General features: G+C 39.3%; 4 protein-coding genes and 1 non-coding gene across 10 annotated transcripts in view; 4 read left to right on the forward strand and 1 right to left on the reverse strand.

Moving 5' to 3' along the window:
- The first annotated feature begins 1426 nt into the window (after positions 1-1426).
- LOC141903575 (uncharacterized) lies at positions 1427-3107 on the forward strand. The gene is made up of 4 exons (XM_074791757.1): positions 1427-1464; positions 1640-1708; positions 2022-2090; positions 2170-3107. Exons 2-4 carry the CDS (start codon positions 1654-1656, stop codon positions 3096-3098), a joined length of 1053 nt encoding a protein of 350 aa, XP_074647858.1. The 5' UTR covers positions 1427-1464; positions 1640-1653; the 3' UTR covers positions 3099-3107.
- Positions 3108-3363: 256 nt separating this feature from the next.
- LOC141903574 (uncharacterized) lies at positions 3364-4552 on the forward strand. Its single transcript, XM_074791755.1, has one exon. The coding sequence runs from the start codon at positions 3378-3380 to the stop codon at positions 4518-4520; it is 1143 nt and encodes a 380-aa protein (XP_074647856.1). The 5' UTR covers positions 3364-3377; the 3' UTR covers positions 4521-4552.
- A 3560-nt stretch (positions 4553-8112) lies between these two features.
- On the forward strand, positions 8113-8184 carry Trnac-gca (transfer RNA cysteine (anticodon GCA)). Its single transcript has one exon. It is a non-coding gene; the product is annotated as a tRNA-Cys (tRNA).
- A 1205-nt stretch (positions 8185-9389) lies between these two features.
- Positions 9390-23929, reverse strand: part of LOC141904747 (mammalian ependymin-related protein 1-like) — a 32131-nt gene continuing 17591 nt past the window's right edge. Inside the window, exons 1-8 of one of the 5 annotated variants that reach the window (XM_074793398.1) lie at positions 13678-13882; positions 12558-12678; positions 11738-11848; positions 11483-11517; positions 11261-11395; positions 10981-11158; positions 10793-10880; positions 9390-9577 (exon numbers count right to left, since the gene is read on the reverse strand). In XM_074793398.1, the coding sequence (XP_074649499.1) occupies positions 9505-9577; positions 10793-10880; positions 10981-11158; positions 11261-11395; positions 11483-11517; positions 11738-11807 (579 nt within the window). In that variant the 5' untranslated portion in view covers positions 11808-11848; positions 12558-12678; positions 13678-13882 and the 3' untranslated portion in view covers positions 9390-9504. Of the gene's footprint in view, positions 9578-10792; positions 10900-10980; positions 11159-11260; positions 11396-11482; positions 11518-11737; positions 12017-12557; positions 12679-13677; positions 13883-23929 lie in introns of those variants that run through there. The other 4 variants (XR_012619193.1, XM_074793399.1, XM_074793401.1 and 1 more) reach the window with 4 other exon arrangements.
- On the forward strand, positions 15512-23704 carry LOC141904745 (UNC93-like protein MFSD11). Of its 2 annotated transcripts, XM_074793394.1 has the most exons (14): positions 15512-15618; positions 16101-16165; positions 16253-16360; positions 16951-17030; positions 17112-17208; positions 17570-17764; positions 18546-18589; positions 18690-18755; positions 19749-19874; positions 20451-20619; positions 21075-21147; positions 21500-21571; positions 22136-22417; positions 23408-23548. In XM_074793394.1, the coding sequence occupies exons 1-13, from the start codon at positions 15520-15522 to the stop codon at positions 22367-22369; spliced, it is 1428 nt and encodes a 475-aa protein (XP_074649495.1). In that variant the 5' UTR covers positions 15512-15519; the 3' UTR covers positions 22370-22417; positions 23408-23548. The 2 variants fall into 2 exon arrangements, with proteins under 2 accessions (XP_074649495.1, XP_074649496.1); XM_074793395.1 differs by lacking the exon at positions 22136-22417 and having other exon boundaries at positions 23408-23704.

The raw sequence follows: 23929 nt of genomic DNA on the forward strand, positions 1-23929 counted from the left end.
CATGTATTATATTTACGCCGTATACATGTACCGCGTAGCTATTAATCAATCACTTATTCACTAAATCAATCACTCGCCCAATAATCCCTATTACAAGATTTTTAAAAGTATGTAAAATTAACGGCCTAAAGAATATCGGCAATCAAAAAGTCGTCATTCGATCTATGGAAATGCCTACCATTTGTTTTCTCTGCCCTTCCTTTTCGCGCATCTGTATATTCCTTCTAGGATGATGAGCGTCGATAAAGCAATCAGACCCCAACGGGACTCGTCGAGAACTTCCACAACTCTCCACGTGCTGATCACGATATAAGATAACAATATCAACCGCCCGATCACGGCGCGCAAAATGTTGCGCTGATCTACTGTAAGATCCGCCATAACTTCAGTAAATGTTGTATTCGTTCGTTTAACCAAAATACAAACTACAGCAATAAGAAATACAGCAGCTTCGTTCGCTTCGATACAATCTGTTATTTCTGCTCGTCTAAACAGTGACCAAAGGTATCTATAGGACTATATAGACTCTCCTATATCCATAAACTTTCTTGATAAAGTACTTTCCAAAAGAAGGTTTGATATGGTTAGTTAATATTAATCTCTTAGCCAAGCTATTCATTAGAGTAGTTCAGGTGCGAATTGTTTTCGTATTAGTGATCACCGCCCGTGTCCGAGGTTATGACTGAGTACAATTAACGGAGCGATTCGAATTATTGGCCACTGCTTCTCTTGATCAGCCCAAGCCATTCTATTCACTTCGCCCAGTGACTGCGAACAATTCAGATTCGTTATTTCTTAAGCTAGTGCCAGTTAAAAATAGTTAATGGATTATCTGGAATTTCTCGATTTTGCCCTGGTCTCGCTAAATGTAGGATGAACTCAAAGGCCGGTGCGCCCGAAAGGCTGTGAATATTATGGATAATATTATTAGGCAAAAAAATGCCCGTGAGCATCAAAAATCGGTCCTACAATAGGTGTTGCGGTGAAGGTTCCTTCATAAAACCGCGCAATCCTTAGTCTGAGCGCGCGTCGACGTGGATATACGGTTGCCCTGGCAAAACCCTGGCAAGCGAGGATGCAAGGTTCCCATCATCAAACAGACACATCTAAGAACTCGTTCTTCTGTTGACTGGTCTGAGGCAATCTAGACGCATGCGCCTTGTAGAACTCTCGCAGTGGAAGCGTTGACGCCTTCCCGCTCTGTGCCCAACGGCGGCGGAGACCGGCCGGAGCAATCACACCCTCCTCTCGGTCCCGCCGTCCACACGTCAGAATCTCTCGCAGCTGTAGACGGCTTTTCGGCGTACCACATTCAGATTCACCGGTGAAACGACGGTGTATAGTGCGTTGCCCGCCACAATTCGCCGAATCGGACAAATGTCCGTGGCTGTAGTCCGTTGAATCTTTGTGTATCTCAAGGTCGTCGACCTGACCATAAACAAAAAACACGAAACGAAAGTAAATGTAAGTACTGGTATATTCATGAACTTTAATCCTTGGAATTATATTTGTGAATAAAATTGGTGATACATTTTTTATCAGTAAGTTTTTACGGGTTTAAATTGATGACCTTGATTGATCGCACAATAATATGTCAGAATCAATTTATTTTATTGCCTTATTTTCTTCCGCGTTGTAGTCGAATTAACAATAATGTTTGGATTGTGCACCGTTCGAACGCTTAGCAGAAGAATACCGAACAATTTTGGTGAGTTCTTACAAAATGCCAAACCAGCTGTTGAATATTGAGTACTAGATTGTTGAGTATTTCACCGGGTATGGTGTCGTGGACCTTGTTATTTACCTAATCGATTGTGGTAAGCTTTTATAATCGGATGCGCTCATGCCAACTTATCCATTTAAAAATAATGACCTTCCCATTCCTGACTTTGGTTTGTGAAAATATCAGATTGTGAAACTAAACCACGGACGACAGGTTACTGACTTTTATTCAATCAAATTTGATGTGACAAGTTTTACAAAAAAATTTAGTTTTGATATTTGGCTTGAGTTACTTTTAGTTACATCAGGAATTCAACAAATTAGTGCAACAACCTTTAAAGCTAAGAGCAACGAAATGGGCTCGTCAGGTGTGTTTTTTGAAATAAACTGTATTTGCTATTGATTGGTTCTATTGATGTAGCATTGTAATGATTTTTCTCATTTTAGTTACCAATTTTTGGAAGCTCAGAGTTGCGAAGAGCGAATGGACATGTCAGAATTCGAATCGTCGGTATTGTGATTGGTTGAAACTATATGGTGGATCTTACGAGGCCACCGAATCAAAACCGATACAACAAAATGAACGCGACAATACGATATACGCAGAGAAATTCAACGATCTTTGGAAAAATTCCAAGGAAAATGCTCGCAGCGAAGGAAAATTATATCCTCACGCTTCAGCTGGGAATATTTCAAACCAAAATGAAGTTACGGATGATTATTATGAAAAATATTGCGAGATTTTTAAGGATGATAGAACCGATGATGATACACGTCGTTATGATGAGGATTACGATAAAATCTTTAGACCTCTATCTAATCTTGAAGGTGATCGGAAAGTTGCAAGTTTGATGAATTTGTCGGAATTTAAAAAAGTAGTCAATACGGAAAAGAACGCTTCTCTAACGCATACGGATAAAGATGGCCGCGCGACGATGGTCGACGTAAGCGATAAGCCCGATAGCAGACGAACAGCCGTCGCTGTAGCAACTATTCACCTAGGCGAAGAAGCGTTTAATCTAGTCAGAGAAAACAAAATGAAGAAGGGAGATGTCCTATCCGTATCTCAGATCGCCGGAATAATGGCGGCTAAAAATACTAGCAGTTTGATACCGCTTTGTCATAACATCCCGTTAAACAAAGTCGGCGTAGAGTTAACTTTAGACGAAACCGATTTTAGCGTGAAAGTTAAAGGTTCGGCTACGACGACCGGTAAAACGGGAGTAGAAATGGAGGCGTTAATGGCGGTGAACGTAGCGGCGTTGACCGTTTACGACATGTGCAAAGCTGTCACTCACGATATCGTGATAACTGACGTCAAACTACTCGAGAAAACCGGCGGAACTCGCGGAGAATTCTTTAGAAATTCTGGATAGAATGCGTATTCAGAGTTAAGATAATGCGCCTTCGTGCATTCTATACAAGTTGGAATTTGTCTTTCAGTCGTGTCTTCCTTGTTAATGCCACCGTCACGGCTGTTCTATATTTAGCTCTATTATGATTACTGGTCTATGGTGCAATGTCATGTTAGTGCTCTGATATACAGTCGGGAAATGCTTCTAATCGTTGAGTTGTAACTGATCAACCAAAGGTAGAGGCCATTCAAGACATCGCTACAGGAATAACAACTAATTTGATTTAGTATAAAAGCTAAGATGTTGTATGGTTCTGTGGCCATCCTATCGAGTCCCGGCGACCGCTTGGGCCGAAAGTTCGAATCATTGGTGAACATGAAAATTTCTGCCAACAATAGGAGAAAAAAACTGGAAAAGAAACGCGAAGATCAGCGTAAGCGGGTCGAAGCTATAGAGAATATTTCAGGAGATGGCATCATCCCGGATTCACCTGCCTTATCATCAAAGCTGACCGCCGCCGTCGTTATTCCGAAAATCGTTCCCGGGATGTTGAGAGACACTAAATCTAAAACACACGTAGAACGGGTCACCGTAGAACAGAAAACCAAGAAGACCAGATGGAGGGTAGCCCCCGAGGGCCTCGTGAACTTCGAATATTCGTTACTTCCTCGCGTTACGAATGTCGAAGTGGACGTAGAAATGTTGGACGACGATACAGAATTTGACGATAAGTACGATGTGTTTAGTTCACGTGCCTGTAGCAATGATACTCGGAATCAACAGATCAGAAAATGTAAGAAGAATAAAATCAGAAAAGCTCACGCGGGAATTCGCGATTTCAACTGCCGAAAAATTAAAAACGATACTCGTAAAAGTCTGTACATTAGTTCTCGTATGTTAACGCTGAGAACAGAACGAGGTGCGCTTCCAGAAAGACGTAGATACCGCCCTAAATCGTCATTCCCCGCTGGGTACCCGAAACGAAATATTAAACAGGTCATCGTTGACAACAGAGCCGGAAATATGGAAACGATCCGGTCTCGTCACGCTGCGATCGTTTATACGGCGCATACGTTGAATCACGCGAACGCTCAGACGATACGGCGTCACGTGACCGACCGGACGGCTATCGATCGATTAATCAATTTACAACACCGCGAACTGAACCCGAACGATTATGAACTGTTGCTGGTACTTGATCAGCAAATCCAGGCGAAAACAATCGACGATGAATATCTTGAACGTTTACGAGTTTGTAAAGTAAATCTGGACAACACGAATCCCGGCGAAGCGTGTTCGATCTGTTTAGAAATCTACGCATTGGACCAAGCTCTCAAATATCTACCGTGTGGACATTATTTTCACGATAACTGTATAGATGTGTGGCTAACAAATTCATCTGTAAATTGCCCATTGGACGGGTTACCGGTCACTGATTCGTGATGACACGATAATTTTTGTACGTTTTACACGATCATTTCTTTGATTGAATTATTGAATAAAATTCTATTGCTCAATTGTTGAAAATCATTCTGTTTATTTTTAGTTCTGTCGGACTTCCGTTTATCTTTGAACAATGCTAATTGAAACCGTTGCTGACAACCTATTTCAATGAAACCTTTCTTCATCTCACAAGCGATCGAAATGTTATCCCTTTTATGAAACTCTGGTTATTCCCGCTATTTTTCGAGGAGTTGGTGGGGGTGAAATTAGGGGGTGCCATCGGGGTCTGGACCCCTGCCTTCCCATCGAGGTTGCCCTTTTTGTCAAGACAAGAGATAGTCAAAACCTACAAATTTGACAATCATCCTCACGAAAAAACATTGTACCATCTTTAAGGATGTATTTTTTTCAAAAATATCTGACCATAGATGGTGGAACCTTACAATGGGCTTTGACATACGAGAAATCATGCCTTTTCCCTTCTTCTGGACCCCCGCCTTACAATTTTCCTTGAACTGGTTTCCTTCTCGATATCGTGTTTCGTTCTCAGATGATGGGCGTAGGTCAACCTTGCGACCTAGCGACCGTCAGCGTCGATCGCATCGCGTGTGTGTGTGTGTGTGCGTGCGTGCGTGCGTGCGTGTGTTATTATTATTACCAGTTCTAGCAAAATGCTATCACTTAAACTTTGTCACAGAACTGGACGGATAGAAAGAATACGGGTATAAGATTGAAGAAGGACTTAACACTTTTTATCGGACATCTTGCGGATTTTAGATGGCGACTGTTTTTGAAAACGATGGAAATTACGACGTATTCCCGCCAAGATAAGTCAATGAAACAGACGAAGAAATTGATTTGGCGCGAAATTCCCATTACTGCCGTGAAACCTGACTTAAAACTTGCCGGTCAATTCGATTATAGATATTCAAATCCAAAATAACTTTAATGGTCCTTGATATTTTAGATGCATCATCTCGACTTGCATCAACAGGTGCTTGCAATTCTAAGTTTATATCGTTAAAGTTTGTCACTGCATGGGTCATTGTCGTCCGCAGGGGCCGTCTAATATTAAAGATTATTTGGTATTTATAGCTTTAACCAGTGGTTGACCCCCTAAACTTGTTCTAAACCCTTTTCACAATCTGATATCCATATAAAGGACACAGGAGTGTACATGCGAATTCCATTGATAACATGTACATATTTACATGTTTGAATGTGAAGGTCTTCCGTTACACCATGGGCTGGAAAGCGCACGCAACAACAGCATGTCAGTGGTTGGCGCAATGCGCTGAGATCTAGATCGATTTATATAAATACACCAGTACAGTCTGTTAGCAGTGCCTAGTCAGCTGACTGAACGTAAACACAGAGCTGTCAAACACGAAGGTCGATTCGAGGTACCAGTAACTAGTCGAAATATGGGTGCTGAAGAAAGCGTTCTGTCTCAGGATAATGCGCAGTGTCCGCACGAGAAAGAGAATGTCGAATTTTGTTCAGAAAACGGTAAGGAATCAACGGGGAATTTGCAGAAATCTGGCGAGGATTTCACCTTGTTAATCGATAACGAAGCTGATGGTGGCGATAGTGGGTTTCGTATCGAATCGTACGATTTCCTGGAAGATTTAGAAGTTCGCAATTTTGGCGAAGACGGTGACATCGAATTGAGATGCGGACAGTGCGATTTCGATATGGTCAAATCGATCGTAACGAAGTTGTCCGGTCGGAGAGGAATTAAGGTAAATTTCAGTGACGTATTTCAAACAGTAGATGACGGTTATCGATCGAGTGGATTCGAATTAATCGAGGATCTCGAGTCGTCGGAGTCGGAGCGGGAGGTAGACGACGGTTACATCGATTACGAATGTATGTATAACAAAAGGCAGCGAAAATGTAAAAAGATGAAAAAAGTAAAAGTAAATCGCGCCCGAAAAGAACTGAACTTAAAACGCGCATCGTCGTCGAAGTCCACCGGCGCTGTCGGGGTCGAAGCTAAACCCGGGAAATGGCTTATCAGTTCGAGGAACTTCCGTAAACTTGGGCTTCACGAGATTAACAACAACGAAAGTGTGGGCGACTGGGTTTCGCGGTCCCGCGGTCCAGGAGGGGTCGACGGCGTGCACAAGAATGTCGCCCTATTGCGTGCCATCGGCGCAGGCGGGGCTCGTGAACTTTCGTTGAAACTTCTGATTAGAAATTCCGAAAAAGCGAAAGATTCGGAAAACTTAGCGGATGACCTTAACAGCGAGGACGAAGATTTCGTAATGATAAAATAATCCATTTGAATTCAAATGGACCGAATCTGAATAATGATTTATTCTTATAGTACCAGTGAACGTGGTTCTTTAGAGCCAGTACGTAGAAAATATTATAAAGTATATAATATTAGATTGTTAATCAAATTCATTAAAGTTTCGTTCTACGTGATGAACAATTATATATGTGTAACGCTAAAATTGAATATTTACAGTCAATAAACCTACCTACGTTCTCTCTGGATGAGCCCTGCTGACCACCTTCCAGCAAATCTGTATTTTTAGCTCGTTAGGACGATTATTGTTGATCTTGAATTTATTACTGTTTTTATCATGTATTTCTGTCGCGACCACAGTTTCTATGTTTAAAACACGAGTTGGTTATGTGTTGTAATGCGAGTTTGTATATTCACATGTACATGTATATATGCATATATTTGGTTTTCTAGAAAGACGTTAATTAAAAACTATGTTGTCATTTTTATCTTCTTTCTCATTGTTTGATATGTTTGGACTTATTTTTATCTGTTGAAGATTGCGACAGTCCGGCGCGGGTTTGGAAATCTCAAACCATATATTGCTGGGGGATTTCTCCGATATGGGTGGACGAAAATTTAAAAAGCCAAGACAGATATTTTTATTGGAATATACATATCCATAGATATATCTGCGGCCTAAAAACTGCCAGAATGAAAATGGCCAATTGGCGGCCATGTTGTTCGTCGAAATCTGCAATTTTCACATTTTGGTTTTCAAGAGAAATTTTTATGACGTTTCGATAAATTACTTTGATGTTGCAGGTTTATGTATCCCCCAAGGCCCCAGCATCATAACAGAAATTGGTAGCCTTTCTGTGCCCTAAAAACTTAAATTTTAAAATTGTAGCCTATGACGTTCTACGATTGTAGTGAGTTGCAAGGTTATTGATAACTGTTTTTTCACATGGGGAATTGAACATTGAAATTGTCAGGTTGTCCAGCATTTCACGAAGGGTGTCCCTGGGCCTCAATTTAAGTGGAGCCACTGTACGAAAATTATTCTCAATTCCTCAACTGAGTTTTAGATGAACAGTATGATTGTAGGTATAGAACCATTGTAACCTAGATTTATCGCTGTGCGTCAGGTCTATTCATTCCTTTTATCCTAATTGGGTAGTCATCTCCTTATAAGGATATAACGATAAAAGAATCTACCAGGGTGCTGGAATTCACGCTGTTGGTTAATACCACTGGAACATCTGTTGTCATTTTAATGATAATGTTATAGGATCTTATCGACTAAAACGCTCATTATCGTATTACAAATAATCAAGCCGTATAAACGCCAGCACACGAGGGGGTATAGCTCAGTGGTAGAGCATTCGACTGCAGATCGAGAGGTCCCTGGTTCAAGTCCGGGTGCCCCCTCACTAATTTTGGTAACTTTTGGTAATGTAACTTCATTGTGCCACTGCAGCGAGTAGAGGAGTGGGTAAACTGAGTAACTTCATTGTGCCACTGCTGCAGCGAGCAGAGGAGTGGGTGAACTGTGAGTTGGCAGCCAATTGTCACCTCATCTTACTTAAGTACTAACCTTAGTGAATTGGCTACCTTAGTGAGTTGGCTGCCAGTTGTCATCTCAGTTGCTTTAGATGTGGATTAGATGATTAAATTAAGAGCTGGTGCGTAGCAGTGAGTTATCTGTACCATGGGGCCGGTGTCATAGAACTCTACGTACTCTTGTAAAGGAAACCAAGAACTCTTGAAAACGAGGCGAATTGATATTCCCCCTCTTAAAGGTAGAAAATGACCACACAGGCTGCCATTGGAGACTAGGGCTTCCGAACGCACATTGCAAGCTCTTTTCTGTCTCTTACTGTCAAGGAGTTGGGAGCAAAAACTCATTAGAAAAATTGGGGTCCCACATTTGACCCCCTGGAGCCCAAATGGTCAATCGCAGAAAGTGCTCGCCGTTGACTTTTTTAACATTCGGTCAATTGTGAACAATTTTCGTGCTCAGCCGGAAAACGAATGTTCGTCTATATCAACATACGCTCTCTCTGAGAACTAACCTAGAAGAGTTTTGTGAGATGAAGGACAAGACTAAATTATACATCTCGACGAGCCCCTGTACTAAGTGCTGCTGTAATGGGGTGAGGCATCTGTACCGTGTCGAACCTTTTGAGGAGGGGCGGGGATGGTCGGCAGTTCGATTTTTCAGAAAAATGGCACTTTTTCACCTAGAAAAGGGGCATTTTCCTATTGAAAGAAGACAGATCTTGAATATTAAGTGCCCGGGTACCTGATTAAATCATTTGAAAATTGATTACTTTTCATAAAAAAAATATGAACTCTTCATCCAAATTTCGAAGAATCTTGACCCAAGTTTTTAGACGCTGACTTTTTGAACCCCCCTCGGCAGTGGCAGCGCCCCAATTAGTCAGTCGGTCAGTTTCAAGTCACGAAGATCCTTCATTTTGATTACTCCGAGTTCTAACGGATAGACCTACTTAGAGAATTTCCCGTGCACCCATTTCATACCCAGCGAATTGATCATTCAAAAGATAAAATGTTATTATGAAACTAAGTATACCGATATGCAAATAGATTTTTTATCATTTTTATCATTATACCGTAAAGCTAGTGATATACCGGTTGCAACCACCATGATGGACACCTAGTTACAGAAATAAATCAGTTCATATCGAGACGTATAGCTGTTTTCTTGCCTCCGGTGGTCGAATATCATTACACTGACTGACACTCCTGCGGCGGTATGAAAACGTTTGGATCCTGATTTCCAAGCAAAACATCAAAATAACTGAAATTCATGAAAACAAACGTCAAAATTCACCTATGGACCAATGATGTGATAAAATATTCAAATAGTTTTTCGAAAAGAGAAATAATGACCAAACAATACCGGCAAAAGTAACCTAATGAAATGGCGGCTAGCAACTGTAAAATAGTTTATTGGTGAACGTAGAGCCGTTTGAGCTACAATTATAGAGACCTATGAATATTAGAGCTTGTGGAATATTTCATATGAAATAACCTTGAAATTCGAAATTGAAATTTATTTTCATTAGAATGTTACATTATTGGACGATATTACAAATATAAGTTAACTAAGTAAAAACTCCCTCTTCGATGATTTTTAGCTGAGCCTATTACTATACAAATGGAGCAAATTTAAATGGCATGGTTTCCAGAATAAAGGCTCTTTGACTGTGCAACTGAGCATATATTCATACAAATCATGCATTAAAGTATTATCCATTCTCCAACCCCTATGAAGGTGAATTTTGGAAGAGGGCCTCGCTAAAATTTATATGAGCTTTTCCTGAAAGCCAATCAGAAAGCAAAGACTCCTCGTCTATGATTGGCTTAGCCGCAGAGATCAGCAGGTGTTCACGTGAACCCGCGGTATCGTCTACCGTTTTACTTCCGGGTTTCATTTTAAGATCTAAAATTGTATATCAATATCGATTTCTGTGAAATCTTTTGTTGATTTGGTGTTTTTGGGAGGAATATTTTTATTTGCACTATCATTGACAATTGTGCAAAGTGCAGGAAAAATAGCTTTTTCTCAAATCGGATGGATGACCGTGATATGCCAATGAGCCATGTGCTCAAACTGCAAATTCAATAAAATTTTATTCTGCAAAAAATCCGATTCGATTGTACTTTATTGAACAAGGTACAACAACAAATCCAATTCAATTTTGTTTAATTGAGCAATCAATTCTATTTCGCATTCAAATCGATAAGACCAAGGGAAAAGATTTATCTGAGGTATTTGTTCCTGCCAGCTCCAGTCGCTGTATGTGCTACTTATGAAGACACGATTGAATTGTGTAAATTATTAGCCTGGGATTGACTAGTATGAGCTGGGAGTGTATTTGGATAAATCTAACCCACAGAATGCACCATTTGCCATTTTATGAAAAGCTGACAGGTTGGCCATAGTGCCTCTTGGGGCTCTAATTCTCACAACTTCTGATGAAAAGAAATAATAAATTTTATATGGCCTTACCTGGTTTGAACAGTCCCATGATGTTTGCTGATAAGAATTTGTTGAATTGGAATACAATCTTTCTCAGTCCATACTGCTGAATAACGCCCTGCAGATTATAGCATAATCTATACATATGGTAAGGGAAATAAATTGTAAATTTTAGGAATGCTTCTCAATTTGTATCTATTCTTAATTTTATTTCTTACCTCCGGGGGTATCTGCGCCCCACATTTGCGCCGAAACTTGATTAGACGACAAAAGCGATCCAATAGACACTTCACCATAATACGTAGCACTGGACGGAATTTGAATAGCCGCCCATGCATGGGTAATCTGCTGACTTTGACAAACTTTAGTCTTCAAATTCAGGCGATATTCCTTGCCCTAGAGAGTAATTTCATAACTGAATCCACGATAACAGAACACAATCTCAATATTGGTTCGAACTTAAAATCCGATTATGAGAACTTCGAAGCAGAAACTTACAGCATTGTAAAGACGAATTATGTCGTAGTTTTCTTTATCGTCGTTGATGTTAACTTCATCAACGAACCTTTCGCGGCGTCCGATCGCGTCATAGGTGTAATGGGCACGTGATTCGATCTTTTCACTTGTGTTCAACTGTAAAACGAATCAATCTGATTCAGGTGATTCGCCCTGTTAGGCGTCATTTTCTTAAGAATGTATTGCTGATATACGACAACTTACTGTGATAATGATTGCTTCCAGTCGATCCGGTGCATCTGATTAAAGTAAAAGTGAAACCAATGCAAATGATGCAAACTTACGATGATTAGGTATTAAAATCCATGAGGTAAATTCTATCCTTCTTTAAACGCAAATTAATGATCGCTTGTTTAGAAATATCTAAATTTGTTTGAATACTTGTTCACGTGTTTTTCGACGCAAATGTATACACAAAATGGATGTAATTAGGTAATATCGATAGTAATATTCTATTACCGCATGGTATAGGAGCCTGAGCAGCAGCAGCGAAGGCCAGAAATCCTGCTAAATATATCAGAACGTGCATAGCTGACGACAGTCTGTCGAACTCGAATTATTCAAAGACACCTGAAATGGTCCAGCAAAGCTTTTTGCCTAATCTGAAGAATACCAGTTACGGTAAACAACGGCTGATACTGGAATCTCGAGCCCAAGTGATCGTTGTCCCGGGCCGAATAACATATCTATAATCATCCGCACTGCGCGCAGCTGATTGGGTGACCTGGATGGCTGGGTGACTTGATGACTGGCCGACTGGATGGTGGTGACTGTGATGTTGGGGAAGGCGATGGTGGTTGTCAGTGTTTACACCTACTGTCATGCCCACTGCCAGTAGAAATCATTCAACAATAGTTTATAGAAATTCTGGCGCTAGTACGGTATATGGCATTATAGTGCGTGTGCGTTATTCGGTCGGTGTGCTCACAGCAGTTGACCGTTGACACTCGACGGCTGGAGTAAACTACTAGAAGAGATGGCAACTGAGCAATATTCAGTTCGAATAACTACTATAGGGCGTGGCGAATAGGAGAGCTATTAACCCCAGTGCAAATTGGATTAACTAACTAAAAAGCCAATGAAAATACTTAATTAGCTTTATTTATTTCCTGGTTCCAAAAATAGATAAAATAAATTGTAAATAAATTATCATAACTTTATGTTGGTAAATTCTAGTATGTTCGGAAAGTAAGTCATTATATTTTCTCAACAACATTGAGTTCTAAAGGTATGTGATATGTAACTGACACTCCCTGACTGGACAATAAAACGCACTTACCTTTTGTCCAAAGAGATTGTTACTCCCAATCCGTCTACGGTATCTACTTTTAAAGAGCTCCGTAGGAAAGTCAACTCCGTATAACAAACATCTGTTCCCCCTGGAACCCAATCACCAAAACCTATATTTCAAAATTTATCAATTATCTTTGACAACCCTCTTTCATTTAATCCGATAGTACCGTAGGTTATGGGTTTTATATCTATAACTTTAAACCTGATAAATGGGAAACTGACGTGTACTGTTCTCGAAATCATGAAACAGCCGTTTTAATACGATATTATTGTCAGATAGGATGACATAGTTATTGCTTATGGAAATGATTTGAAATCAACAACTCAACCACGTGTCACTATGACCTATTGTGCGCCATTTGAAGAATTGATAAACTTGAACGGCCAAATTGATACCAATGTAACAATGCCACAACGAGATTTCAGTCTTACGAATTCGGGTAGTGCGCACGTGCAAGCAGACGAACATGCTGGCAAAGGACTGGCAAAAACTACTCCTGAAGTCTTGTGTTGAGAACATTGGTATGAGACTAAGTCTTAATTCTATCAGGCGGGCGTCGGTCGCGCCAATGGAGTCTTTGGTCGTCCACTCCGTGTTCTGATATCTACTTCAGGATGACGGATTAGTGGGTTCCAAAATTCCATATTGGTTATACAACACAGTAATCTAACAATAGATGACCTACGCAAATCCCTCTAACTATAGGAGCAGGTGTTAGATTTGTAATTAAGATTAGAGAAGTTGTCCGATTTTGCTGACGCAAAATTCGACTACCCTTCTAATCTAACGCTATATACAAGGTATTCGCCGACTCTAGAACCACATCTTTGCCTAAGTTATCTTGAATCAGTTTATTACGACTACACGAATCTATAACAGCCTCCAAATAGGCCGAAATGAACCGGATCAACCGATGTTGATTAACTGAGACTTCGAGGGTTTGTAAAGAACACTGGTTCTGTATCAGATAAACATCTATAATACATCTCCTCAGCCAAAATCTATGATAACCTTGGGTTATGCAAGGAGTCTGCCTCTAAAATTATGTGACTATCTATTATCTATTTATTCCACTAAGTACATCACCACCAAACTTACAAACTACCTGAACTATCCCTCGTTTAGTCAAATTCTGTACCGTCAACCATCTTGCAGAAGTAAAATATCCCTGCCGAATGGGGCCTTCAACTACTGAAGGATGATTTAAAAAGTATTGATTTTATAAAATCGACACTTCGACACCTGTATCAACTAATAAGACCTGGAGCCATCCCGAGGAGAAGCTGTTAATTGTTTTGCTGTACTTGCTAATATCCGAGGAATGTATATTCATCCGTTGGTATATCCTGACTAGACAATAAAAATGGCACTTATTTTTAGTTCCCAAGAGTTGTGTATGAAACTGCTTATGAAACTGATGTAAAAATGACAACTCAACCACGTGTTACTATAGCGTATTACACCGCTATGGACTGACGTGAACTGTTCAAACTACGAAATGTGAAAAACAAGTTTACCAAATAATTAGTTGCATATAACACTATCAACATTAAAGAAATTATGTATATCGTCATTATCATCAATATAGTTTGAAGATTGTTTGTTTATTGAAAAGGAAGTGGTATTCTCACATCTACAAATTGAGGATCTGTGTTATGGACCATTCGTATATCATGTACAAATTTTATAAACCATCCTTTCTTTTGTAAATTGTTTTTCTTTTTATCACCCACAACCGTGTAAGATTTCATAAATGATGAATGAATATTGAATTGAATTGAATTGGAAGGTGATACTGTACTACAACCCCGTGTGAGAGAATTAACTGAGAAGGGCTCGCAGTAGATAAGACAGAACGAAGAGTACGTCGTTGATTAGAAAACTACACAAATGTATGGAAGGGAAAAGAACTTTAATGTCCCAATCGCAGTTTGAAAACGCACAGACAGAATATAATTCATGGATGAAATGACATGTATACGGAGATTTTACGAAGATAGACAGCGAATATGTGGCTTTATTATCAACGGAGGAGTTAGCTTCGGATAGAAGTTCGTAGTTTAGTTGTAAAGATAAAAAGAGTCCCTAGAATGTCTACCCCCAAAAATCCTAAGTAACTTTTTTCAATTGAGGTAAATATAAAACAAAAAGGAAATGGTATTTTCTCCGTGCAAAATGATATACAATAGTATTGTGATTGTGCTATTGTGTATTGTGTATTGTTTACGACTAATTTCTTGGATTTCATTTATTCAACTTCGTGAAAAATCTCACCAAATTCTCCTCAAAATTTCAAAATATTTTCTATCGTCGAGGGGAGACCCCTTGAGCCGCAGTCGTTGGCCGACGTTGTCTACATATTTAAACCACAACCCATATTTCGCAATGCTACATAGCATTATACATAGGGGCTGGTTTGAATCTATGGGATGGTCAAACCGAGTAGACCATGGGGTCTTCGAAGTCGACGAAGCCGGAAACTCGTTCCGGAACAATCTAGGGTGTAATTGGACTACTCGCTATGGAACCAGAGCGAGTGAGACTAATAACGTATTAGCAACAATACATAGCGCAGAACAAAAAAAAATCCGTCAACGAGACATTCATTAGATTCGGTGTTACGAACCGAAAATGACTTGTAGATAACCTTAAATCACGAGTGCGTTTCCTTCGGCTAAATGGCGGATTTAGAGGAGATCCAGAAGACCCCAGGACCGCACAAAACGAGGGAGGAAAATATAGGGTCGGGAGATCCTACAATGTTCTATTTTGTATTTTTTTCTGCTTCTGGCCATCCTCCCTCGGCAGGGGATTCTCGTCCCAGGGTGATATGAGGCTGGAGAGATGGAGGATGCCTCCGAGGGAGGATACCTCTGGCATGTGAGTAACTGTAACGACCAACGACCTTGAGATGACGGCTGACAATCAGTCATGTGACGGTTTCAAAATGGCGGAGTTTTACGATATCCGTCTTGCTCGAATTATCGTACTTGGAATATCGTTTATGTTGATGTTCACTGCATTTCAAACATGTTCTATGATCGAGGTATTTAAAGTTAATCTGTTCTATCCATATAACTCGAGATTTGTTGATGACAAGTGGTGGAATGGTGGTTCATGAAGCTAAAACGATGATGATCATGGTCAAATGTCAACCCCAACCAGCAACCAGTCCAATCTGTCAGTCAGTTCGTTCAGTCTACCTACACTACATTCTCAAATCGTAGTTTTCGGAAAGTGGTGGGTTCAACGTCAGACTTTGTCCAAGTCAGATGATTTACACGGCCTAAAATATCCGACATACACTAAGGTTTACACTTGGCTCTATTTGATTATTTTTCATGCTACTCCACTCGCTCCATCCATATCCATGATACGATGGCTTTTGAAGTGTTGCCTGTGCGCTGTAAGCAGGCAGTAGGACTTGAACCCACTTATCACGTGCCTTATCCCCCTCTGAGTTATTGAAGCTGCTAAACTTTTGATAATTTGGAAAGACTGGGAAAATCCGATCGATTTCTATTGCAGGAGACAGTAATCGAAGGAGCAATAAATGAACCAAACAGTACATTCACCGGAAATGGATATACAAGGTTTCATTTGCATATGAAAAAATCCGATTTAGTCTGGCAATTCTTTTTTTGCGAAAATTTCTTAAAGTGAAAAACTTTTTTTTTCAGCCTTGCGATAATTTATGCTTCATTCGCAGTATCGAATTGGGCGGCGCCTTCGATTGTTAGCGTGTTAGGCCTCAAAATTTCGATGATGGTATCTGGTGCTATTTATGCGTGGGTATTGATATTGTTTTATTTTATTCCATTTTATAGTTAAGTTTGAGCGTTGAAGGATAGATCAGTTAGATACTATAATAACAGAAAGGTGGACTGGTGGATATCGTGTCGACATGGCAATGTGTTAAGTCAATTGTTTTTGATTGTTACTTCGTGGCATCGATATAGAAGAAATTTGAGTTCGAACCCGGGGCAGCTATATATCGCTAGTTCAGTAAAGTCAACTCACTTAGGCTTGTAAACCACTGAATGTCTTAACTGCCCGGTATTCCAGCCCTGACCTTAAACGAACCTTAAACAATAAGAAACCATAAACCTAACCCTTTTAAACCCTTATCCCTTAATCTAATCATAGTGATATGAATGTTATCTGATTATTAGATGGCGGTAAAATAATGTTTGCAAAAATACTGTAGCAAAATATGAACTTCCTTGTAACTGTTTAAAACACAGGTACAATCATTGTCATGGAGTTTATCCATACACGTAAACTTCTTGACGAACGTTTGAGCCAGTCACCCCAAAAGTAAACTGAAAAGAATTATTTTAACAGTCCTTATACACTATCGCGTTGTTGATGTTTGCAGGCTGTTTATAGCGTCATTTTTGAAACCAATGACGTGGGCATTGTACACGATGTCGGTTTTGGTCGGAATCGCTGCGGCAGGTGACTATATTCGTCATTCAAAAATTGCATTATTTTTCGCTCTTGTGCTAGTAAAAAGATCTGTCTCGATTGTATTTTTAGTGATATGGACGGCACAAGGAAGTTACTTAACTATCAATTCTGATTCCGATACAATCGCAATTACAAGTGGAATTTTCTGGGCATTGTTTCAGTGCAGGTGGGTGCCCTAAAATCTTCTTTCAGATAATATAATTTTTCGATGCTTCGTAAGATAGGCAATAGGGGGGCCAGCACAAATGAATTTGAATTTTCCTACATTCAAACTAAGGGGAGCTATGCTTTTTCCAGGTACTCTTGATAAAACGAAAATGATGATAATAATGATGATGAAAATTGTATAAAAACTAGTAGTATCCAGACTTCTGAACTTACTTTTTCGTGAGAGTCAGGCTATTCGATTTAAACACATATATCAATGTCTATATGTTACCAGAATTAATGTAATGGCTGTCGAATGTGCATCTATGCTTACATTACTGCACGTGATTAGATTTTCGGGTTTTTCTTTTATCTTCCAGTTTGCTGATAGGAAACGTGTATGTTTATTTTACGTTCAAAGGTGATATAACAGTGGACGCGGCGACCAGGACTACGTTGTTTTTAGTGTTTACAGCGGTCTGTGTGGCGGGCGTTTTGTTTCTCGCGATATTGTTCTGTCTGAAAGGTCGACAAGAGACCAGTATGGAGTCTCTAGTAGTTCCAATAAATCCGGGGTAAAGTAATTTACGACAGTGTGCTGTTTGAAAATCGTTTTACCGATTAACTGCTGCGAATTGATTTCAATTTTTCCAAAAAATTGCAATGTTGAGCGATGTTCTAATGGAGTAGTGCTACAGGGTGAAATCGTTGAAACGTAATTGAATTCAATGTAGAATATGACATAACATTTTGATAAATCCTGTTGTTCTAAAGTGTCTTAGTGTTTTACATATTTGACTATGTAAATTAATTTGATTCTTAGCAGATCAAGATTTGATTCTTAGCAGATCAAGTCAGGGTAAACAACTTGCATGTCAAGAAACAGTCAGGAAAAAAGCGGGAATTGGAATTTTTGATGAAAACCTATTTTCCTGATGCTCAACTCTGTATCCAGTCACTGCTCATCTTCACCCGTCAAGGGATTCGAACCCACTCTGCTAAAGCTGTTCCCCGAACCCCTTGACCTCACGAGTCGTTGGAGTCGTTACTAGCCGACCAGAATCCGGTCGTACCAATCACAGCGCTTGTAACAAACCGTCAGTAGACTTCTGTTGGTTTTCCCGTTAAATTGACCAATCAGCGAACGTTTTACCGAACAAGGAAGTATTTCGCAAATCGATATATGACGTCATGCGCAACAGCGCCAGTAATGAAACCACGCTTCGTGAGGCCAGGGGGCTGGTGGAAGCGAGTTCGGGAGTGATACCGGACCCCTGGCAAGCGAGGATGGTTGCTGTTCCAACCCTGCCATGTCTGTACAATGTTGTATTAAGTATTTTTGTGTGCTGTTTTCAGTGATGGAGAAAACCGGGGAAATAATGGGCCGTTACAAGCGCTTAGTAAGTTCAGTTAATCGTGATTTTGAATGCTGTCAAAATTTAGTTTTATCTACTTTACCGATGTCTTAGTACATAATTGATTTCAATCATTCATTTACAGAACGATCGTTCCATTTGTTTATTACTAGAGAAATGTTATTGCTCAGCGTCACATTTGGATTCACAGGTACCTAAATTCATCATTAAATTTGTGAAATTATGAAAAGTGAGTACACTCCACTTACCACTGAGCCTCTGATTATTGTATGTCCTGGGCAAAACATTGAAAACTTTCTCATTCGAATACATGTAATATCGACCCATCCCTGCTCCGGCTGCCCTGAAAATCGAATACCTCGGAGCTAATTTATCGTCACCGAAGATCTGAGGCTAGCGGAGTCTACTGCATATAGCAGACAGAGGTTTCTTCGGAACTATCTGAAGTATGCAATATTGGCAATTTTTGGATTTAAAAGATTGAGCCTGTATAAAGATCTGAGGTAATTTGTATGATACATTGTGCATTGTATAATTATAAAAGTCCTTTGTTAATCATATTGACACATGTTGTATCGAGGTATGCAAGTTAATTTGATAATCCAAATTGCGAATTATGTTTTTTATCGTGGTGGATGAGGCATTGAAAATTGCACATGTGGCTATTTTGAGAAACAAAAACCGTAGATATTTGTTTTATTTTTATGTGCGATCGATGAAACAAATCTGTTTATTTTGTTTTATCACGACAATGAAGCAAAATACGACAATACATAAACTAGTTACCATTGATGTAATTAAATACCCTATCGATGTTTGAGGATAATATGAAATCCACACTAAAAATAAAAACGTTAAAAAAAACATATCAGAATTGTTATTTTCTCAGTGTGGGATTTTATATGAGCAGTTGACTAGACTGGTGAAACTTCGAATGCCTTCTTGTCCAATATTCACTATACTTTGCGATACTATATGAATTATGATTCCTATGTTGTACTCGTAAATCACCAAATAACGAAATGGTGACGTGTTGTTTCTGGTAGTGGTACAAATTGTCTGAATTGGCCCCCATTATGCTGTATATTGGGAGCTCAATCATCCCTATTTACTGGAAAATACTCAAATATTCCTTTCAGAAACACAGAGCTTTTAGTGTGGTGTCTTTTCTACCTCATTACAGGTCTTTCACTCACATTCTTCAGTGGTGTTTACGGTACATGTGTCGGTCATTCGCAAAAGTTTGGTACCGATGCTAAAGGCCTGATCGGAATTTGTGGAATATTCATCGGAGTTGGTGAAATTCTAGGTAATTATGAAGCTAAATACGGATATCCAATACATCAAAATCTTGAATAATGAAAGGATAATTGTGCACAAGCTTGTTTGATAAGGATTTTAGATATTCAAACAAATTACATGCAGTTGCACCTACACAAGTGTATGTATGTTAATCTTGGGAGGGAATAACTCTAACCAAGATGGTTTGCTTTTGTTGTTAGTTGACTAGTATAGTCGTATTAACTAGTGGTAGGAACTGGACGCACTTTTGCTTTATCTTACACATTTCATTGCCTTGGGAATCTAGGTCAGATGCTACAACAGCGACTGCGCTCAATTGCATGTTTCACTGTTTTTGGACTAACTGACATTTGAGTCCATAGTCCAGCTACTTGACTCGATCATAATTGAGTTACCGGTAAATCTTCAGTTAATCTAAAACTAGCGTCCGAATCTGGCTGCAGGAATACTGAGAATATGTTATGCCAAGGTAGCAGGGTTCAGGCCCTCTGTTAGCACAACCATAGCTGCTACACATTTCAGCCTTGCACCCGTATGATTTAGCGATAATTTAATCACTACAATTTTCAATTTTCTACACAAGGTGGTGCTCTGTTCGGTTTATTCGGCAAGTGGATTAAACGATTTGGTAGAGATCCCATTGTATTGTTCGGTTTCCTAGTAAACATAACGACGTATTATCTGATATTCTTAAATCTGCCGCAAATGTCTCCCATCGAAGAAACTGATGGTGCGGTGTATGTGGACTTTGGGTAAATTTTCTCTATGATAATTTTAAGACCATTTGTTAGGTACCGGTACGTATGTAAGCTGTGCCTTCGGTCCACAAGGTTGAAGTCAAAAGCAAACAATCTCTGTACATTAATGTAGCCCGGTAGAGAGAGTGAAGATACAAGATAAATCAGTTGATGTGCATTCCTTAAAAAGTAATGTATGGTCTTATTTTTTCTCAATATTTGAGTACAAATGTAGAACCCAACCTTTTTTTGACATTAATATAGGTAATAAGTAAAATCAATGGAGTTTCTTTATTTTTTGCATACTTGGGTAATCGACCTAGTATCAATATTTACCTATGTTAGATAGCTTTTTGGGTACCGGTACGTAACTCATGAATGGTCCCACATAGATTTTCAAACGAATCATATTGATTTTGAATCATGTCACTTTTTGTGGTAGTAATTTGTAAGATGAAATTCCTTTTTAGAAAGTTTTCCAAGTATGTGGCGGTGATCTGTGCATTCCTTATAGGCTTGGGTGACAGTAGTTTCAATACACAGGTTAGTAGGTTATCGGTTTCTAGATGTTTTTACTTCGAAAAAATGGGTATCATCCATGCATTACAAACTTATTGCAAAAGGTGAGGGAATGTTTACGAAGAAATGAAATGTAGATGAGCCGCTTCCATAGTCATGGCTTATATTTAGACCGGTGTAAGACCAAGTCTAAGAGCAATTTAAGACCGGTCTTATGATTAAAAACCACTTTTGGATTAAGTCATCTTTAGAAAGACCCCTCTCCCCCCCCCCGGAAGGTGAGGAGAGTGGGCACCTGGGGGCATTTGATTTGAATTTGGGGCCATTGGAATATGAACTGAACTGATCTACTGTATTTTATTCTATTGTTTTGCAGATATATTCAATGTTAGGATTTTTATATCCTGAGGACAGTGCTCCAGCTTTTGCCTTGTTTAAATTTGTCCAGGTAACCAATATCACAAGCAATATATTCCCACTAGAAAATTAAAGATAGCAATTCATACAAAACTCATTGAATTGAAATACCAGTTCCACAGTTCCTTGTTATACAATTTGATTAAACTTGACTCGTGACTGTTGAACTGGGTCCAGTTTGCAAAATGCTTCAGCGATCTAGTGCTAGCTTTGCACTTTGGTCAATAATCAATTAGATATTCAACGCTTTCCTATCATAATCAATAAACAAAATTCATCACGAACTTCATCAAAATCTAAATATCCTTCTAATCATGAAATCAATATGCAGTAAACCTTGCCTAATTCAGATAAACTGGGACCGGCAAAATTCGTTTTTGTCCGAGTTTGTTAAAATTCCGAGTTGGCCATGGTGTGTGTTAGGCGCGGTTTACTGTGTGTCATTTGCGTAAGAGATTTACATTAAAGTTCTTGTCTTGCCAGCAATACATTATTGAAGCAAATATAAAGAATATTTGAAATCCAATGCTGGTAAGCCACTCATTTTGGAGTGATAAAAATCTATATGGTGAACACGAAATTGATTTATTTGCAGTCCGTCGTAGCGGCAATCGCATATGCATACAGCAGTAGTCTACAAGTACAATGGCAGTTACTGATCCTGGCCACTGCCTGTACGCTATCATCCATAACATTCTTCGTATTAGAATTCTCACCTGCCACGCAACCAGTTTATAAATGCGGAACCCAGTATCAGGCTGTATCCCTGGACAGTCCGCGAGAGTCCTCAGATGACGGAATCGGTCAAGACGACGAAAATGAAACTTAAAAAGAGAGAGCAAGAATTTTGTGATTCAAAATCGTTTTATGAATCCTGGTAGGATGTGATTTCAAGTGATTGCTAATGCAAATTATTTATGCTAATGTGGTTATCAATCTTCAGCCTGGAATCACCCCTTCAAAAGTTTGAAGAAGACTGAATGAACATTTGAAAGTGTGGTGACAAAATGTATTTGCTCTTTTTTCTAGTGTTTATAACCCATTTGATATTTCGTTTTTTTAACGTTGGACATTATCTTGGACTGTCAAAAATTGGCAGAATGACGTTAGGTGTCGGGGCCTCTTACAGACCAGTGTCGAGCTTTTTTGTGGGACAGTTCTATTTCAAGGAAAAGGGCACTTTCCCCATGAAAAGGGGCACTTTCCTATTGAATAAAGAAAGATCTTAGATATGAAGTGCCCGGGTACCAAATCGAAAATCATTTGAGAATGGACTACTTCTCATTTTCCAAAAAAAGAAATGAAAATTGTATCCAACTTTCGAAAAATCTCGACCAAAATTTATTGAACTGACTTTTTGAAGGGGACTTTGAAAATCTGCTACCCCCTGCTCTAAGGTTTGTGAGCGCGGGCTAATCGATCGATTGATAACTGCCATTAGCGGGATCAGTGGCACTCAAGAGGCCATATCTGAGTATCAAATTTTTTAAATTTTCTTCCTACCAAACTGAAAATGAACCAACCCACTCTCGCTTATTTCTCACGCTACGGGTTTGACTGCTATCAAACGGAGCTAGTTTCATAAACTAGTTTTCATTATGTTAGACCCTGTATACGTTTTGCTTTAGTTAGAACTTCTATAGCCCAATGAACAACCCTCGAACCAATCTTAATTGGTCATAGCCAATCTTTAGGAACACTTTTGGACTTAAGTCATGATATGGTAACTGGGTCCCTGGAACAATGAACTATAAGGGTATTAAGATTGGTGCATGTAACGTGTAAACCTTACATTTCATGTTATTACCTGTCCCGACATAGAAATTTCATATGAAGCAGAATAATCATATTCTGATATCGGTTTCAGTCGGTGTTAACTGCTGTCGGCTTTTTCTACAGTACAGCTCTACAGCTCGAGTTTCAGCTGCTGATAATGGTCATAGGAACAACTTTAGGAACTCTGTCTTTTTTCGTGGTCGAGCACTCAGGAAATTTACATAATCGCAGTGGGTATGCGGAGATAGGTTCCAGTATGTGAAATAAACCAAACGTTTCTTCCAAAACGACTTGATATTTTGTGCATGGTTATTAAAATATTATAAAAAAATGAAATATATTAATATTTGTACAATTATGTATATTTACTTGTGTTCTAAAAATAGAAACTGTTCATAATACATGTTTATCTTCATTTTGGTTTCGTCCCATTTGCTGGATTTTTTAATTTGGATTTGTCATATATACTGCTGGCATGCGAACCAGATTCCAGATCGCCTTGCCGGTTCAATAGGCGTTTTCGCTTTACGTACATGCACTGAGGATGAAATTTAAAACAACTACGGAACCGCACGGATACCGTAGCGTGTTCAGGGGGAGGGGGATTTTATTT

The sequence above is a fragment of the Tubulanus polymorphus genome, chromosome 4 (assembly GCF_964204645.1).
Source record: "Tubulanus polymorphus chromosome 4, tnTubPoly1.2, whole genome shotgun sequence".
Taxonomy (NCBI): domain Eukaryota; kingdom Metazoa; phylum Nemertea; class Palaeonemertea; order Tubulaniformes; family Tubulanidae; genus Tubulanus; species Tubulanus polymorphus.

Excerpts from the sequence above, each read along its gene's own strand:
- LOC141903574 (XM_074791755.1), top strand. The coding sequence starts at position 3,378 with ATGTTGTATGGTTCTGTGGCCATCCTATCGAGTCCCGGCGACCGCTTG.
- LOC141904745 (XM_074793394.1), top strand. The coding sequence starts at position 15,520 with ATGGCGGAGTTTTACGATATCCGTCTTGCTCGAATTATCGTACTTGGA. Across the intron at positions 16,361-16,950 it reads GTATCTGGTGCTATTTATGC|GCTGTTTATAGCGTCATTTT; the intron begins GTGGGTATTGAT and ends TGATGTTTGCAG. Across the intron at positions 21,572-22,135 it reads CCTTGTTTAAATTTGTCCAG|TCCGTCGTAGCGGCAATCGC; the intron begins GTAACCAATATC and ends ATTTATTTGCAG.
- LOC141903575 (XM_074791757.1), top strand. The coding sequence starts at position 1,654 with ATGTTTGGATTGTGCACCGTTCGAACGCTTAGCAGAAGAATACCGAAC. Across the intron at positions 1,709-2,021 it reads AAGAATACCGAACAATTTTG|TTACATCAGGAATTCAACAA; the intron begins GTGAGTTCTTAC and ends AGTTACTTTTAG. Across the intron at positions 2,091-2,169 it reads CAACGAAATGGGCTCGTCAG|TTACCAATTTTTGGAAGCTC; the intron begins GTGTGTTTTTTG and ends TTCTCATTTTAG.